Source organism: Heteronotia binoei, chromosome 3, assembly GCF_032191835.1.
Source record: "Heteronotia binoei isolate CCM8104 ecotype False Entrance Well chromosome 3, APGP_CSIRO_Hbin_v1, whole genome shotgun sequence".
In the NCBI taxonomy this organism is placed as follows: Eukaryota; Metazoa; Chordata; class Lepidosauria; order Squamata; family Gekkonidae; genus Heteronotia; species Heteronotia binoei.
The window spans coordinates 139393324-139412717 of NC_083225.1; the positions used below are offsets into that span (position 1 = coordinate 139393324).

At 41.4% G+C, this 19394-nt stretch overlaps 1 protein-coding gene across 1 annotated transcript; it reads right to left on the reverse strand.

Moving 5' to 3' along the window:
• Positions 1–655: 655 nt before the first annotated feature.
• Positions 656–19248, reverse strand: LOC132569109 (suppressor of tumorigenicity 14 protein homolog). Its single transcript, XM_060235291.1, has 11 exons — positions 19110–19248; positions 16503–16600; positions 15335–15447; positions 13714–13847; positions 12195–12335; positions 8898–9008; positions 5744–5863; positions 5223–5406; positions 2950–3133; positions 2233–2369; positions 656–958 (listed from the first exon to the last, which is right to left on the reverse strand). The coding sequence occupies exons 1-10, from the start codon at positions 19240–19242 to the stop codon at positions 2334–2336; spliced, it is 1254 nt and encodes a 417-aa protein (XP_060091274.1). The 5' UTR covers positions 19243–19248; the 3' UTR covers positions 656–958; positions 2233–2333.
• Positions 19249–19394: the final 146 nt, after the last annotated feature.

Genomic DNA, 19394 nt, shown 5'->3' on the forward strand with positions numbered 1-19394 from the left:
TGTGCTGCTGGTGAATGATGCAGGGTGGCTTGATAAAGAAAGTTCACTTTGGGAAAGTCCACTAGGGAAACAGAAGGAACCAGAGTTAAAGAAAACTAACACTAGACCTTTAATCTTGGTTTAGCTATGTCCCTAAGCTGACATTCTACACTAAAATCATAGAATCATAGAATTGGTTTATCTGATTCTATTATTCTAGTGTAGAATGTCAGTTTGGAGACAGGGCTAAACCAGGATTAAAAGACTAGTGCGAAATTGACAAGAGTGTCCCTAAACAGAGTTGCACTCTTCTAAATCCATTGACTTCAATAGACTTAGAGAATGTTGCTCTGTTTAGGATTGCACTGTAAATCACATAGGATTTATGGCACTAAAACTTCTGGCATCTGCAGCTTCCACCCCTCCAGCCTTTATTTTCCATATTTTTTGAACTCTCAAATATCTCTCTAACTCTTAAAACTGTACAATCCTCTGACATCAAGAAAGAGGGGGGAAACTGCTCAGCCATAATAGCAAATCATCAAAAGCAAAATCAATGAATATGTAAAGCAGAAGCATTTTCAAAATAGTTTCAGATAGATGATTAAAAGTTCAGCTCCATTCCCTAATTTCTGCAAATGGATTCTAATCCATGCCATTCTTTAACAGTGCAAAATTTGTTTGCCTATAAATCAATACAGAAAACCCCTATATTGTTTCTTCTTAACATCTTCTTTATAATATTATAAAACCTGTTTTGTTTGTTAGAATTAAAGGGCTCCTGTAAAGATTTGTGTGCTTTTTCTCCTCAAGCTTTCTGTTAGTTTGTGTACTGATTAATCCAGTCATAAACTGCTGTGATCTTGGTGTAAACTCCAGGGCGGTTTCTTCGAGCACATCCTTCACCCCAGCTGACAATGCCTGTAAGGTACCATCTGTTTCCCCTTCCTAAGCAGGCTAATGGTCCTCCGGAATCACCCTAAAGGGGAAGGACAGAAGTCCCAGTATTAGAACAGAGAAACTTCATTTTTAATTTAATTTTGGTACCTAGTCATATTTATACTTATTTCACTATTATGCATCACTGTATCTCCCTTTCAAAATTGGGATTCTTCATACACTTCTATAAATGATTGTTCAAATCTAAGGCCCTTATGTTTTCCACACATCTACACACTATCAATTGGTACTATCAGTTTAGGCAGCACTGAGACATGAGTTAAGAAGGAAGGTGCCTAAAGCAAGTGTGTTAGCATTTCTGTGTATCTTATTCCATCATGGAAACTATACATGAAGCCACAAGTCCTTCATATGAAGATCCACCAAAGAAACACACACAAGCACTATTTGTGCACATAACACCTGGTTCAGAAAGAAAACTATTTCCACATGTAGATCATCCTGATCAGAACATGGAGCATAAGTCTGTTTCTATGTGACTCCATTAACTATTTCACTTTAGTCCACAGATCTGAAGGTAGTGGCAATATTAACATTAAAAAATGAGGTTCCGCTTGATTAGGCTTAGGAAACTTAGCCAATAACTGAACTAAACCAAAACAGAGGTATCAGTTGATGGTAATAAATATCTTTACTTGGACTCAAGTGCAGTTGAAATCAAGGAGACATATTTGCATGTGGGTGCAAATATCTTTGCAGTGAAAGGATACCTAAAAGTTACCTGGAATCTTTTGCACAAATCACAGTTCTGTCTTGATCAGATGCAATGGCATTCTGAAACTAACTTCATATTGAGCTTGACTCAATGCCTGCAGTGAAAAACATCCTGAATTGGAATCTACCAGGTTTTCTCCTGGCAAAAGAGGGGAGAGGAGCTCCTTTTCATTTCTGAAAGGCCATGATGAGGATCCTGGGAGTGCATGATAAGAGCTATGAGAGATGGGCGGGATGCAGTGAGGAGAAGAATCAGCCTGGCTTTCCCTTTTTATGTTTGTTTTTTTGGCACTCAGCCTTTGTTTAATTGCTACATTTGGGATGTCAGTTTTTTATTGTCTCTCGCTTCTAATTGAAGAAATATGCCACCATGTGGCAAAAGAAAGGTATAACCAGAAGGTTCCCCCCCCCAAACGGGGATCCAAGGGAAGAACTAATATTCTTCTATGAGTGTAAGAACTGTGGAAAGAAGAATGATAATAATCCCTTGAATGAAGCGTTGAAGCAAAACTTTTTAATGGGCATTTGAAAACTGCTCTTTATTGCAGCTTTCTGCAGTTTTATTTTCTTCCACTTTACCTGACATGCGTCAATACCACCATTAAGATTTCCAGCACACAGCATCCGAGAAGTAATCAGATCATCATAAAGCTTGTTGCAAGTACTTTGATTAATTATTTTCACTTTAGCTTCTTGTAGAGTTTTTGCAAGCTGACCTAAATCAACAGAAATATGGAAATAGTCAAATAAGATATTTCAAATCACAAAGGGCAAGACTGAAAATTAAAAACTATTAAGATTCGCCTTCTCTTAGAGATCATTCTAGTAAATAAATAAATAAATGCCTAGACTTTAAGAAGGATTTGATTACTTTGATTTGCCTATATTTCCCCATAAAAAATGTTTGCAAAGCTGTTGGAAAATTTAACACATTAAACTCTATTTTATTTACAATTATTTCATATCTTATGACGTTACCTTCCTAATGCTCCATGAATATCAAAACTCCAGACAGAACAGCTCTCCCTTCTGTCACTGGGAATATGTATTTTCAGAACTGGAAAAACTGATATCTGATTGAGCCAGGTCTTGTTTCTTCTAAACGCTTTAAATAAATCTTAATCATAAAAAACTGGTTTGGGGGGGGATTACAAATCAGTATTACACTTGCACTTTGCAATAAACATATCCAAAAATGAACATACTATTTTCTTTTACGGCTCCCCAGCCAGTTACATAGCAGACAGTTCCATAAATAAATAGTCTAGGACTGCTTGGTAAACATATGGGCTGTACCAGCTCATTGAAGAATACTGGTGCCTCCATTTCCAACAGGGCAATGTCATAGTCTGAGATATAGTGGTCGTAATATGGATGGACAATAATCCTTTTGATTGATCGCATGGCTATATGATTATTGTTGTTTTTGTTAATGATCCTTATACCCATATATGCTGTCCAGCCAGATGCTATAGAGTACCTGGAAAACAGACAAAGAGTGCAATTCTCCAAGCACCGTTATTACTCCGCTCCCATTCATAACAAAGGGGAATATGCAGAATGAGTTCTCAGTGGATTGCACCTAAAGTTTATAAATACCAAGAAATAAACCCTCAGAAAGGGCAAAGATAAACCTCTGGAAAAGTACCATTTTATATGGTGGTAAACAGCACTAGATGTTGATCATACTTCATGATGTATGATCAGAAGTTGATGCTAACTGTACTGCAATAGGAACAAATATAAAGGTCAGGCTTGAAGTGAAAAACACATTTTCCTTGGTATGAACTTTATGGTCAAGGGAGAGAACAATGGCTTTTATCCACATTGTACTGGGGCTTTTATTCATATTGTACTGCTGAGATATGTGTGAGCCATATCAGCACAGGCAGCTATAGATATGGGACTTTCCAAATCCATCACCATCCATTACAAAGAAAGGTAGCAACCGGGTGTGGGAAACCAGTGTTATTGGCCCTGCTTATATAATTTTGATATTCTACTAATTACCACAGATATGTGGGATCACACCACAGGAAAATGACTACCATGTGACGATCAGTTTGTGATTATTGTCTCTGTGTCCTGGAAAGCCAGTATTTCTAGGTTCCTCCAGAATGGCATTTGGCACATTTGACCAATATACAAAAAACTATGTAGTCCAGGGGTCACCAGTGTAGTGCCCCTGCGTACCATGGTGCCAACCAGCATCTTCCCTGGTTTCCCCCAAGTGTTGTTACAAAGCGGGTGGGGTCAGGTGGAGCTTCTGCCTAGCAGAGTTTCTGATTGACCTTTTGGCTGTACACCACCTTGTGTCAGAATCCCAAAGGGCATGCAGGTTCAAAATGGTTGGGGACACCTGATGTAGATTTGCAAGGAGTGTCTATTCTTGATACACCTGTAAATCCATAATAGTCACCCAACTGTCAATTTATATTTCTATAATCTCCACTAATCCCTGAATGTAAATGTAGAATTCAGTTCATACCCATGCAAAAACATGGTCTGGGGGTTGGGAAATTCCTGAAGAGTTGGGGGTGGGCCTAGGGAGGGGAGGGTTTGGGGAAGGGAGGGACCTCAGTGGGGTATAATGCCATACAGTCCACCCTCCAAAACAGCTATTTTCTTGGGGGATCAGTTGTAATTCTGGGCGATCTACAGACACCACTGGAGGTTGGCAACCTTATGCCATTCATGGCACTGACTGAACAACCTCTGTCTATCAGGAAGCCAAATATTAAATTGTAAAAAAAAAAAAGTATTAAAAATCTTTAACAATTTTCAGGAGATGTTTGGTCAGATAAACATAGTAGCATCTAGAAAACAAACAAGTGAACAGCCCACATCAATCAGTGTTGAATTGGAGGCTGAACCTCTTTGGAAACAAAAGCAGATCTTATCTCTCAGCAAAACAACCCTGTGATTGCTCCTGGTTATATGCAGCCTTGGCCTCTATAACTGATAATTTGCACTTCATTGTCAAAACCACGGTCAATACCCAACTATTGTTGGATGTATTCAGGGTTGGGGATTTTCCATGATTCTGTAAGAGTGCATGGAAAGCATATAATTTATTATCAGGTGCAGAACTCAGTATCTGCATTGAAGGGAAGGACGGCCACAGTGTAGCAACTAGCAAGTTAGCACCTTACCAGTGCAATACTAAGGAGAGTTACTCCAGTCTAAGCCAATTGAAATGAATGGGCTTAGACTGGAGTAACTCTCCTTAGGATTGCACTGTACATCCCCTACAGTCTATGACATACACACCTTATGAGGATAACCTGGTCTCTCTGCATATTGATAAATAAACTATTTCAACATAATATTTCACTGATGCTAGCCCCTGGAAAAAAAATCCATTTCAGCCACCTATGTCACTTCGTGCACATAGTTTTCTGCTGCATAGTTTTAAAAAGTCAAGTTACACTATTTTTTCAGCAAATTTACCCTAAGTAATCCAGTTTTATAACACAGTCCCTAGTGTATATAATATTTATGTTGTGCCCATAAGGAAATTATGAGTTTGCCTTACTAGTAATAATTGCCTGGTGTTGAATAATGCCTACCTTATAGACTCAGAGTCAAGAAAGCAGTGGGCAGCAGATACCAGCCACCTATTTGAAATAATCGATGCCCCACAGATATGGCCATATGTTCCAAGCTGCAAGCTTGCTTGCCAAGGCCACTTTCCAGACCTGGCATCTTCACCACCAACAATTCTGGTTTTCTTTACCTGATTCCTTCCACATGCTATTAAAATATAACAGACATATAGATAACATTTAGAATAAACATGTAAACAATATATTTATTCTCCATGCTATCACAGAAGTTGCAGTCCTTATTGTACTTACAGTGTAATCCTAAACAGAGTAACATCCGTCTAAGCCCATTGACATCAGTAGATTTAGAAAGGTGTAACTCTGCTCAGAATTGCATTATTACTTATAAAACTATTCCTACCACTGAAGTCAATGGAGAACTCCATCCTAGAGGAGCTTCACATGCACCTCAGATTACTTTCATTTGGGGAGTTAATATAGGTACAAAAGGGCACTGCCATTTGCTCCTCTCATCGATTACATACCACAGTTCATTTCATCAGATCCGTCTGCACAATCTCTTATTCCATCACATTCTGGATTTAGCTTTTTCGGACACTTCCCATTTAGGCATTTATACGAATGCTGTGAGCAACTTTTGTATGCTGAAAGGACACAATGACAGAGTAGAAAAGGGTTTTATGGTGCAACATAATTTTAAATCATGCAACATAACTTTATATAATGACTTTTGGGGAAAAAATGAGTGCATTTAACAGTTTCCGTGGTGACCTAGCAATATGCTGGATATTAATTAATGCTGGGTTTTAATTGATATTTTAAGGTTTAGTTTTTATTATTCTTAATTTGTAAGATGCCTTGGGCAGGTTCCTGTAGAGATAGATTAAGATAATGTAGCCAATTTTCAGTTTTTTTGCTTTGAATTCTGTTTTTAATAGTTGTACATCACCTAGAGTCTTACATTGTAGGGTGTACCTATGCCCTATAATGTAAGGCTCTAGGTGATGTACAACCATTAAGAACAGAATATATATCTTACAGGGCAATTCTAAGCAGAGTCACAACATTCTGAGCCCAAAGGACAAGTACATAACCTGGACATTTAAAAAGAATGGATCTCAATTTTGCCACCGGAATAGCTATATCAGGGGTGTCAAACATGCGGCCTGGAGGTGGAATCAGGCCCCTGGAGGGCTCCTATCAGGCCCCTGAGCAACTGACTGTCCTCTGCTTCCTTCTCCTTATCTCTTGCTTCCTTCTGCATAACAGCTTGCTTTGCAAGGCTTGCTCAATCACACAGGAGCTACAGAGCAAAACCTCTATTTTCTCCATTGGGTGAGGCTCCTCCATTGGGGAGGAAAGGGTGAAGGCAGAGCTTGTTTTTCCAGGCTCTCTCAATCACACAGCAGAGCTACTGAGCCAAGCTTCTCTTCCTTCCCCCTCCTGGTCCCCTGGGGAGGGAAGGAAGGAGCCAGAGTTTCCTTTGTCCGGTTCCCTGGATCCCATGGGAGTGATACAAAGAAGCACCTTTAATACCAATGTGCTAACGTTTTAAGCATGTTTTAAAGGGGTTTTTTTTTAAAAAAAATCACTTGTGTCTGTCTGTGCCCTTTATAAAGTTGATATCACTACTACCTAATCTTAAATAGGTATAAACATGGCCCGGCCTGACATGGCCTGGCCCAACAAGGTCTCGTTTATATCAGATCGGCCCTCATAAGAAATGAGCTCGACACCCCCAAGCTATATAATTGGGAAATGTATGGTCATTGCCAAAGGTCTTTGTTTGGAGGGCAATTTATGTCATACACTAGTAACTATACACAAGAAATAGAGCAATATCATGTGCTTAAGGGACACAGCCATATAAAGGATTGTCATGGGAAATTTTTGGTTACAATTTGATATTACTTAAGTGAGGTTCTTGTGCCAGCTAGTTTAAGGATGAAAATACTTGCTTTGCATGCAGAAATCTTTCCCCACATTCAGAAATAACATGATATTTTTCTAAAATCTTGTAAGTATTGACTATGATGATTTCAATGGATTTCAGTGGAGCATTTTAAGAAGAAATTGTTTCTTTTTTCTTTTGGATGAACTCTTTTATTGTTTTATAAAATGAGCCCTGTGGCACAGAGTGGTAAGCTGCAGTATTGCAGTCCAAGCGCTGCTCACAACCTGAGTTTGATCCCAGAGGAAGCTGGGTTCAGGTAGCTGGCTTAAGGTTGACTCAGCCTTCCATCCTTCCAAGGTTGGTAAAATGAGGACCCAGCTTGCTGGGGATAAAGTGTAAATGACTGGGGAAGGCAATGGCAAACCACCCCATAAAAAATCTGCCATTAAAACGTGAAAGCAACGTCACCCCAGAGTCAGAAATGACTGGTGCTTGCACAGGGGACTACCTTTACCTTTTTTACTTTATTGAAGGGGGAAAAACAGCCAGCTAGAAACCAGTGATTACTACTCTTCATCTATTTGCTTGATAGCATGTTTAAGGAGTACTAGATACAGCATGGTGCTGTCTCATACTGATTTTGTGAAAATCCAGTAATTTAAATTTACACACATTATGGGCCAAACAACAAGTGATACTGAAATTCAGTAACTGGAACTTCAGATGAAAAAGCAGTGGAGGACATATAAGGGATGTGACATGGTGTGACACAGAGTGTTGGACTGGATGGGCCATTGGCCTGATTCAACATGGCTTCTCTTATGTTCTTATGGTGCTTGGCAAAAGGGTATGGTTAACTGTGTTGTTTTCCCTAAACAGAAGCACTGACAAGAAAAGGTAGCCGTATTGTATATTTATTTTCCATAGTGAGGCTGGAGAAACCTTTCTGATTGGGGAAACAACATGGGGAAGAATAGCTAAGCCTGTCGCACTTCTCCTACCCACATACCCCTCATGAATCATTTTTAACTGTCAAATAAACATCTTTGGATTTTCATTCATGAAAGGAAGAATGAACTACTGGGAGCACAGTAAGTTTCAGCTCATTTGGCTTCCTTTAGCATTCTGGGCATAATTTGAGCAATACAATCCTAAACAGGTCAATTCCTATATATTTAGTGTAGTGGTTAAGTGTGTGGGCTCTTATCTGGGAGAACCGGGTTTGATTCCCCACTCCTCCACTTGCAGCTGCTGGAATGGCCTTGGGTTAGCCATAGCTCTCATAGGAGTTGTCCTTGAACAGGCAGCTTCTGGGAGAGCTCTCTCAGTCCCACTCACCTTACAGGGTGTCTGTTGTGGGGGAAGGAGATAAAGAAGATTGTAAGCCACTCTGAGACTCTGATTCAGAGTGAAGGGCAGGGCATAAATCTGTGGTGGTCTTCTTCTAAAAATATATGCAAAAAGCAATAGTCTTCAATGTTCATACATCTAGCACTAATGTAATAAGAACTTTGGCCTAGATAGTCCATCTCATCAGACTGTGGAAGCTAAGCAGGGTCAGCCCTGGTTAGTGTTTGGAAGGGAGATCACCAAAGAAATTTGGGGCTGCTACACAGAAGCAGGCAAAGGCAAACCACTTTTCTTTATCTCTTCCCTTGAAAACTCTACAAGGTCACCATAAATTGGTTGTGTCTTGGCAGCATTTTCCATCAGAGATGCCAAGCAACTAATTGATTCACTTGCCATTATCCGTTAAAAAATAAAATAAATCACATCATACTTACAGCAACTGTCCTCCTCTTGGCTATCACTGTCACAGCTGTCATCCCCTCTGCACATCTTGGAATGGTGCCTACACTTTCCATTGCCACAATTAAACTCCACTGGATTACAACCTAAGAGAATGACTATACTGTCAATGACTATACTGCTCGGACATCATATGTGCAGATGTGGAAGCAAGATAAAATACCAGAAAAGTGGGAATGGGTTTTAAAAGTTATGCATTGGAGTGAAATGGACAAGCTTACAAGAATCTTAAAAGAACATGATTTAGAGAAGTTTAAAAATGAGTGGGGAAAATTTCAAAAATATGTTGAAAAACAATGGAATGTTAAAGGTTATTTGGTGATTTTTGACAATGATTAAGTTCTAAAGGAACATTAAATGGATTATAGTAAAAAAGTGAGACTATTGGAATAATTTTTTTTGTTCTTTTGATAATGACTAAAGGACTACTATGAAGATGGATTACAATTATATTATGTTTTTTTTCCTTTTCTCTTTTTGCTTTATGATCTTTTTTTAATGAAGATTCTTTAATAGACAAACTGATTACCTTTTTTTTTAGCAATTTAATTAAAATATACTGCCAGGGGTCACTAAAAGGGGGGGAGGGTGGAGAAAATGTAATGTATATGTATTAATTTTAATAACAGATGATAAGTGTTATTACAATATATTACAGTATAATAAATTGTTTTAAACCCTAAGACTGTAAAACTCAGTTCAACAGCAGATGTCCCTGAGATCATGTGTGTTCTAGAGGTAGGATTGCTGTGTCATTATTGATTATTCAGTTTATGATTCAGTTTATGAATCATCCTATCCCTGTAAAGACAGGGCTCTAGGTGATATACATCAATGATAAAACAGCAGATAAAATCATGAAATCAGAGCCTTTTTTTTTTAGCAGGAATGCACAGGAACACAGTTCTGGCTGGCTTGGCAGCAGAGGGTGTGGCCTAATATGCAAATTAGTCCCTGTTGGGCTTTTTCTGCAAAAAACACTGCGAAACAATGTGATGTCAAGGGGTGTGCCCTAATATGCAAATGACTTCATTTAAATTATTTATTTTTATTTATTATTTTATTTATATTCCACCCATTCCCCCGTTTGGGGGCTCAAAGTGGAGTACATAAAAATAGAAATAAAATCACAATAAAACCAATTTCAATCATTTTGTAGAAAAAGCCCTGCATGCAAAGGTTTAAATATAAACACAGAATTAAAATGACTAAAATCCAAGATGGTGCCCTAATAAATCTTATTCCCATACTGGACTGTGTTGCCACCCCATGGGCAGGGGAGGGTATTAACAATACAGTACAATGATTCTCCATATAGTTCTCATTGCTGCAGAGGCAGTCACCAGAGTAGTAGCAAATCCATATAGCCTTTCCATTGTACTTTTGTTGCCTCAGCAGCCATGGCTGCCATTTCCTAACCTCACCACTGGCCATTTTTTAAAAAAATCAGCAATGCTTCTGTAAATGCCTGTGTATTCTTAGCAGCAAAAAGAGCTACAAGAATTGTTGCCATGTAGAAGCAGCCTTAGTTTGTTATGTGAAGTTAAGCTCAGTTTTTGGTTGACTTGCTAAACAGTCATTAGGACTAAAGATTATATGCCACTTTTTTGATTGGTTGAATGTGTAGTGTATCCAGATAACGATTACGCAATAGCAGCGCGACCCTGCGCGGAGCGACCGGGCGTCCCCGGGCTGCTCAGCACAGGGCGCGAACTCCCAGCCAATCACCAGCTGTGGCGGGAAGTTCAACAGGCCAGGATTGGACTGGCCTGTCTGGAGGGAGGTTCCCGGAGTTGTACATAAGCGGGACCCGGCCCGCGTGTTCTCTCTCTTGTAACGTGCCTCCATTAAAGCATGTTGCCCTACCAACGTCTCCTGTCTCAGTACGTTACAGAATGGTTACATGATCTTCTAAGCTTCTAATGCTCTGAGTTTATATTTAATACTTTTAATATCATACGTCTCCAACAAATACCCTAAGACCTTTTTGGATCTTTCTGTCCCATGGACAGGAATTAATGATGGGATGGAGTAGGATCAGAATAGCTCTCAATACATCATGGAAGGTTGAGATAGAACCTACATGTGTACATGCATTGGGCTTCCTCATGTGACTGGAAAAACTGATCAGAGAGTAGGAAAGAGAAACTTGGACCAATTTTCCACTCACCTTACGCCGCTCTCAGGTTCCTCTTCTCAGTGAGGCTTCCTTCCGATTTCACACTATCTCCCCCAGGGCTGCAACTAGCGTTGGCTTTTTCCTACTGCAAACAGAAACCTCTAAAAACCAGTTTCTGTTCGCAATGCAAAAAAGCCAACTCTAGCTGCAGCCCCAGGGCAGATAGTGTGAAATCGGAAGGAAGCCCCACTGAGAAAAGGAACCTGAGAGCGGCGGAAATCGGTCAGAGAGGTGACCATATGATTCTTCTGTTCCAACCTTCCACTGCAAAAATTGTAGATTGGAGGGGCTGGGATAATGTATGTAATTTCACACATACACACACATGCACACACGGGGTTCTTAGGATCAGTGACCCATCATCTTTTGGTGGTTTCTGGCCCCAGAGACATCTGACTTCCCTCGACTAGGGCCAGAGCCTTTTTGGCCCTGGCCCCTACCTAGTGGAGTGAGCTTCCTTTGGAGATCCAGGTCCTGCGGGACTCCCTCCAGTTCCACAGAGCCTGTAAAACAGAGATCTTCTGCCAGGCCTTCAGTTGAGGCAGAGGTGTCACCTGCTATTAGTCCCCCCCCCCCATTCCAGAAATCTGGGATCTGTTGGCCTTGGACTGATAGATTATCCCTATTGAGGCAGATTTTTCTAAACCTGTTTTTAAGTCTAGACGGTGCTTTTAGCTGTTTTATTACAATTTTAACTTGTTTAATTGTATGATTTGCTGATGGAACCCATCCTGAGCCTGCTTTGTGGGAAGGGCGGGCTATAAATTAAATAAACTGTACCACAGCACTGACAATCCCACTAGATAAATATCAGAAATATCGAAGTGCATCTTGGATTTTATGGTTAAATGTGTGTAATTGATTTCACTGTATATATATTTTAATATTCTAATATATATTTAATAGCCTATATATTTAATATAATATATTTTAATATATTTTAACTGTTGTTAGCTGCCCTGAGCTCGTTAGGGGAAAGCGGAATATAAATTTGATTTCATAAATAAATAAAATCCACCAATATGTAAATTTGAAAAGGACTTTCCTGCACATTTAAAATACCAAACTAATTAGTTAATGTCCAGAAACTTACCACAGTCTACTTCATCACTTCCATCTGTGCAGTCTTTCCACCCATCACACTTGCTGTTTAAGGGAACACATGTTCTGTCAGAACATTTAAATTGCCTAGGACAAGCTAAAAGAACAAAAGGTTTCTGATTATCACAGTCATCTTAAAATGCAGTAACAGAACAATCTTCTTCTGGGTGAAATAAGATTGCTCCTAAACTCCCCTCATGTCAGCAAAACACATTGCTATGTCAGTTGGTAGGCAAGGGAAAGGACTATGTTAGTATGCTGTGGCAGGAGACAGAACCCTTATGTTGGCAGAACACTGCCTGTCAGGATAACAGCCAAGGCACAGGGAGTAGAACATTCACTGGGGACGCAAGCAGCACTGGCCCAACGGTGCATGGCGTCCTAGGCAGACTTGCAGTCTGCCGCACCCCTCCACAGTGCCCCCCTGCAGCGGTACCCCCTGCACCTCCCCCTGCAGTGACGCTGCCCTGTGCCTCCTTCTCCCTCTCTACCCCACTCCAGGTCTATTTTAATGCTGGAAAGGGTGATCATGTGCCACTCCCAGGCTGTCTAAAGTCCAGCCCCCCCCCCTCCCCGGTAATCAGCTGATCGGTGGGTAAAACCATGCTGCATCCTCACTCAACATCTGGGCAGGCCAGCAGCCGCACTAGAACCATGCCCCCAAAAGGCACTGCTGCTCTTCCCCACTTCCTGGATGGGAAGGAAGTGAGGAGGAGGGAGCAGCAGCGGCACCCTTTTGAGACATGGTTCGTTAGTGCAGCTGCTGGCCTGCCCGGGTGTTGAGTGAGGACACAGTGTGGTTTACCTGCTGATCAGCGAGTGGTGGGGGGTGGACTTTAGACAGCCTGGGTGCAGCATGCAATCACCCTTCCCGGCATTAAAATAGACCTGGGGTGGGGAAGGGAGGGAGGAGGAGGTGTGTGGAGGGGGCAAACTAGGCGTTTGCCTGGGGGGAAAGGCAGAATTTGGTGTCCCCACCCTGCTGACACCCTAGGCAACCACCTAGTTTGTCTATTGGGCACAAAAATTTAGGGGGAGGTATTTGTGAGTTTCCTGCATTGGGCAGGAGGTTGGACTAGATGACCCTGGAGGTCCCTTCCAACTCTATGATTCTAACTCCATAACTGGAATGGGTGAATAGTGTCCTAATGGCCACATCATCTCCTGCACTGGAGAATCCCCTACAAGTAGATTCCGTAAGAACTACCATTGGGTGAAATGCAGCATGAAAGAGCATCTTGGCCATATTCCCTTTCTCAGTCAGTGAGCTCCAAGAAGCATATCTTAACTGACCTGACTTCTGCTCTTCACTCCTCAAGCCCCTCATGTTTCTTAAAGGCAACTAATATAGGTAGGGGCAGTGACATTTCCACCCCCAAGCCCTTTCAAGAAATTAGCAAATAAAAGTCAATTATTAGAATACAAGAAATTAAATGATTACTTTGAATTAAATGATTATTTTTCTGAAGCGATAACATTGGTACCACATGTGTATGCTTGTGTCTACTTACGATCTGTGTGGCTGAATGCTCTGAATTCAATATAAAACCCTCTGTGCGTGACCAGTTCATCTGAATGGAAACTGAGTGCAACTGAATAGCCATACTCCTTGATCTTATTGCCTTCTGAAACTGGTTTACAGTATCTGATCAAGACACAGGGGACAAACTACAGATATATCATACTTTATTGTAATTGGTCTAATCAAACATTATGCTTAGTGACGCATACATTATAAAGCCAATTCAACAACTACTATCACTTTTACCCCTACTGTGATTCAAATGTTATATAAAATAAGAAGAGCAGGACTGGATAGGACCTGTGGTCTATCTCAGTGGCCCCCAACCTTTTGGCACCAGGGACTAGCAATGCAGTGCCCCCCTCTGTCACCTCCCCATCAGAGCATGCCTTGGTGCTCCCACCCCCCGCCAAAGCACACTTCAGCACCCTGCACCCCCTGCCAGAGCATGCCTCAGCACCCCCAACCCCGCAATCAAAGTACCAGCTGTGATGTAGCATGTATTTTATCCTTTTTCGAAGAATGCACTGGAGGACACTTCTCCCCCCCCTCCTTTCCAGAACCAGAAGGGAAGCGAAGGGAAGCCAAGCATCCTCCAGCGTATTCTTCGAAGAAGGATAAGATACATGCCGCATCACAGCCAGTGGAGCAGAGACGCGGCACACTCTGATCACGCCGGGGGAGAGGCAGAGTGGAAGGGAAGGGAGGGGGTGGTGGCAGCAGGGGTTCAGTGGCAATGGCAGCATTGGGAAGGTGACCTCCCTGCGGTCTGGTTGTCAACAGTCTGCAGACCGGGACCAGTCCATGAACCAGGGGTTGGGAATCCCTGGTCTATCTAGTCCAGCATCCTGTTTCACACCGTGACTAAACCAGTTGCCTTGGAGCACAAGGTTTCCCCTGATGTCACCTCCTAGCATTGGTATTCAGAGATTAATTATTGATAATATTCTGCAAAGCCTGGAAGCTGATTTTTGAAGCCTACTTATTATATTTATCAATCAGAACTCATCAGAGATTTTAAAATTTCTTCAGTTCTTCCAAATACGACAGCCCTATTCATGTGTTATAGTGAATGCACAAACAACCTGTATGTGTATGTTTGTAAAAAAGAGCCAGTGCGCAGTCACTTCACAAGTGAAACTGGGTGCTATTGCCCCCCAGTGTTCCCCCCTCCCACTGGTTGCCAGCCATGACCTAGCAACCCTACTTATCAGTCACTTTGTGACTACTCTATCTTCCATAGCAGGCTCAATATGGTTGGGGATCTCAACTCTAGTTTGTTGTGAGGTTATCCCGTCTCATTTAGAGACACATAATACTGGGCAGTTTCCTCTTGTAAGATCATACAGATGTTCCCTTCCATGCTTCCCTGGACTGGTCTTCATTTGATAACAGTAGAGCATTACTTACTACAACACAGACAACTGCATAACATGTAAGGCTAACCTTCTGACTATCAAAACCAGCAACTTACCCTCCCTTTCCCAGCAGTGCTACAAGGAAATCCATTTACATACTTAGGGTATTATAATGAGGCATAGAGGCGCACAGCCTTTGCCCAAAAGGGGAAAAAAATCTTATTGATTAACAAGGTAGACAAATCTGCTCACCTGACCCCATCAATTTCCAGCCAATCTTTATCACATTTATTGGATCCTAAGGATTGTTCCTGAACGTGTATGACAAGAAGTTTGAATAACAGTCTGTATCCAGGTAGTGGTGCCTAAGATTTAAAAAGAAGAAAGAAAATCCATATTTTTTACAAGCAAATTTCTGTGAAGCAAAACTGTGCTGCTTCCCAGGGATTCATCCTCAATGTCATAATATATGATGGGGTAAACGGGATCATCAGGCTACTATTGTTGATTCCAAGTAACAGCTCAGTAGTTTAGTCAGCCCTGGGGCTTTTTTTGTAGCAGGAATGCACAGGAAAGCAGTTCCTGCTGGCTTGGTGTCAGGGGGTGTGGCCTAATATGCAAATGAGTTCATGCTGGGCTTTTCCTACAAACACCCTGGTCTGCACACATGTGCACACACAAACGCACACATGTTTATATTGCTGTGACTTCTAGGAGAGGGCTACTAATAACATCTAATGCCTATGAAGTGTTTTGATTCACCATCAATAGTTTGAATCCCATCTGCATCACCATTCAGTGGCACAGTAATGGTGTAAAAGGAGTGTATACATAATTTAATTTGAAAAGGGTCTAGCGTATGGGCTAATGAATTCATTGACTTGCCAGAGTTGTATGTGGTTACCCAAGAGATAGAAGATCATGTGGTCTCTCCTGTACAGTGTGTTGCCAAGTTTGTATGAGGGGCCAAACAGGGGGAAAGTGGTGCCCAGCCCAAGTGAGTTCTGGTTGGCCAGGGGGATGGTAGTACCCAGCCTTCCTAAGAAGAGACCATTCTGGCAGGCAGCCCCCCTTGTTCCCTTGGGATGTAGCTGGGATGGAGGGCAGGTCGGTTCTCTTTTCCTCCCTTCCATTGGAAGAAGGACCAGGGCAGATGAGGTGGCTGACCCCTTTTCCAGGGCATTTTTTTAAATCCCAGTTCACTCCTAATCTGAGCCTTGACAAGAATTCTGTTGTGTTCATGTTGGACTGCTAAAGGATCCATTTCCTCCCATGTCACAGGTGATGATCAGATCTGTATAAAATAAAACTTTCATTTTGACTAACACTACAATCATTCTTACTTTTTTTTTAGTATACACTAGGGTTTTTTTGGGGGGGGGGGGCGGGTTGGTTCTATGTTACACCTTGGCATACATACCCTGATAATCCAGTGGCAGTCAATATTGGGAGGATAGTAACTTGGATAATAAGGAGAGGTCACAGTCCCATTCCAAGAGATGTAATGGCCACCACATACTAAGAAGAGGGGAAAAAAGACTAGCAATAGTTTTAACATCTTTTATAATCTTTGTTCTCTTGTTCTTTTTGAAATCATGGACAAAAGAATACACTGTGACTCTTTCTTCTTTTGTAATTACAGTTATAAGATTATTATTATTATATTCCCTTTCATGATTCTCACAGTGCAATCCTAAACAGAGTACTATCCTTCTTGATCAGCACAATAAATGATTAGGTTAGGTTAGGACTGCAGTGTAAAGACATGTCAGCATTAAATCCATCCCAATCTGGTTTCTGACCCAGCCATGGGACAGACAGCACTGGTTGCCTTCACAGACAATCTCCACAGGCAGCTGGATCAAGGCAGGTCAGCACTGCCGTTACTACTTGATCTGACAGCAGCATTCAACATGGCCCACTATGACCTGTTGGTTCACTGCCTCACTGACATAGAAGTCTGTGGGGTAGCCCTGGAGTAGTTCACCTCATTCCTCCATAGTCAGGGACAGAGAGTGGTGCCTGGAAAGAGGGCATAACCCCAACACCCTTTAGTGTTTGGGGTCCCCTAAGGAGCAATCCTCTGTCCTATGCTGTTTAACATATGTATGTACCATATCACCCAGCTGGTGTGGAGTTTTAGGGTGGGTTGCCACTAGTATACTAATGGCACCAGGCTATATCTGCTGATAGGCAGCCAGCCTACTGCTGTCCTGCTAAATCTGACTGAGGGATTGGAGGCCATGGTTGGATGGATCAGAGCTGATTGAAACTGAATCAATCAAAGATGGAGGTTTTGTGGATGGATGGGAGTAATCTGAGGCTGGGATGATTGATTCAGTTTCAAACAGAGCTGATTGAAACTGAATCAATCAAAGATGGAGGTTTTGTGGATGGATGGGAGTAATCTGAGGCTGGGATGCCAACTCCCAGTTCTTGATGGTATGTCATTAATGTCAGCACCAGTGGTCAAGAGTCTGGACATGCTTCCGGATCCCTCTTTATCTATGGAGGCCCAGATTGTGAAGGTTGCCAGGCTGCTTTTTTTCTAACTTCACGAAGACAAGCAATTGGTCCATTATGTCCCTTGCTCCAACCTAGCCAGATTGCTTTGATCTATGACATTATGTTAATTCTATATAAAAGAAGCCATGTCAGAGGCCCCCAAACAGAGGCAGCATGTAGTATTTGTCTAGAACAGTTCAAGTGCTCAGGGTGCTTGACAAATGCATCTCACCAATGCACTCTTCACTCATTGGTGAGACTAATTTTTCATACATATTTCTTTTCATGCACAGATTGGGACTGTCAACTGGATCCTCTCACATGCAAATTCTCTGTGAACAAACCAAAATAGAGATAGAACTCTAAATTAAGCCATTAAGGAATACAGTTCAATTTTAAAGAAAATAAGTATTATTTTCTGAAAGGTTGACATAAAAGAGAAAAGGCAGCATTTCACATATGCTCATGTGCATTGCCTCGTGCAATAAAAACATTGTTATCCAGCACTTCATGTACTGTATGCTGATAAACAGGTATTAGTGTAATAATTTACTAGAAATATGATTCTTATTTTTAAAGGAGTGGTTCCTAAACTGATGAAACATCAGGTCTGAAATCTTTGAAACATCCCTTCATGAGTATACATCAGTGGGTTTATGAGAGGTAGAGGGAAGAAGGCAGAGGGATAAACAGAGAGAGGAATCATGGTACCTGTATTCAGCCATAGAAGTAGTAATGGCCAGTTTCCCCCTCTGGCCAGCCAAGAACAGCAAGACACTATGGTCAGACCAAAGTCACCCCAAAACAAAGCCTCCTCACAGGTAAGCACCTGTTTTTTTTTTAAATTTAAAATTTATTTATTTAAGGGCCTGCTTGGGACTGAAAACCTTGGGACTATTTGCGATATATACTTTTTAATACAGTTAGAGTGAAAAACAGATAAAAAGGGCAGCCAAAGTTCAATAGACAACAATGGTGCAGACATATCTGTTGTTTTGTTATTCAGTTGCTAGGTTGAAAACCATATCTGTATTAACTCTCAACATAACTAGAGCCCCATGGCGCAGAGTGGTAAAGCTGCAGTACTGCAGTCTGAGCTCCCTGCTCACAACCTGAGTTCGATTCCGGCAGAAGATGGGTTCAGGTAGCCGGTTGACTCAGCCTTCCATCCTTCCGAAGTCGGTAAAATGAGTACCCAGTTTGCTGGGGGGGGAGTGTATATGACTGGGGAAGGAAATGACAAACCACCCCGTAAAAAGTCTGCCATGAAAACGTGAAAGCAACGTCACCCCAGAGTTGGAAACCACTGGTGCTTCCACAGGGGACTACCTTTACCTTTACTTTTTTTCTTAACTCTCTAATATCCTTACAGATGTTAGGAAATAGGTTCCATGGATGCATATGTTATCCCTGTTTAAATCCAAAGAAATATTTTGTACAGATCACACCTACATATGAATTACCAGAAATAATCTTGCAGCATGAATGCACAAATAATGCCTCTGTTGATCTGACTGCATACCAATTTTAGGAACAGCTTGGAAATATGCTTTCAGCACACTGCTCTCTTTTCTTCGGTCCAGTGAGAAAGTGACCAACATTACATTGCTTGATGAAGTTAAGCGTATAAATGGGGATGTCCAGGCCCCAGCCATTCCACACCATCTGAAACACATTTAGGCCAATTAAGGCTTATGAGTTATTCCACTGTGCATTCTCATAAACTGCAAATATTTTAGTTCATTTGTTACAATTGATATGGTGCATTTGAATTACAGCTGAAATGAAATTTTGTACAAACTTGAAA

Bases quoted from the DNA above. Each gene is read 5' to 3' on its own strand.
- LOC132569109 (XM_060235291.1), bottom strand. From the start codon at position 19,242: ATGGCTGGGGCCTGGACATCCCCATTTATACGCTTAACTTCATCAAGC. The intron at 12,336-13,713 runs GTAAGTAGACAC...CTGCATTTTAAG, and splicing joins AGCATTCAGCCACACAGATC to ATGACTGTGATAATCAGAAA. The intron at 3,134-5,222 runs GTAGGCATTATT...TCTGTTTTCCAG, and splicing joins CTTGACTCTGAGTCTATAAG to GTACTCTATAGCATCTGGCT.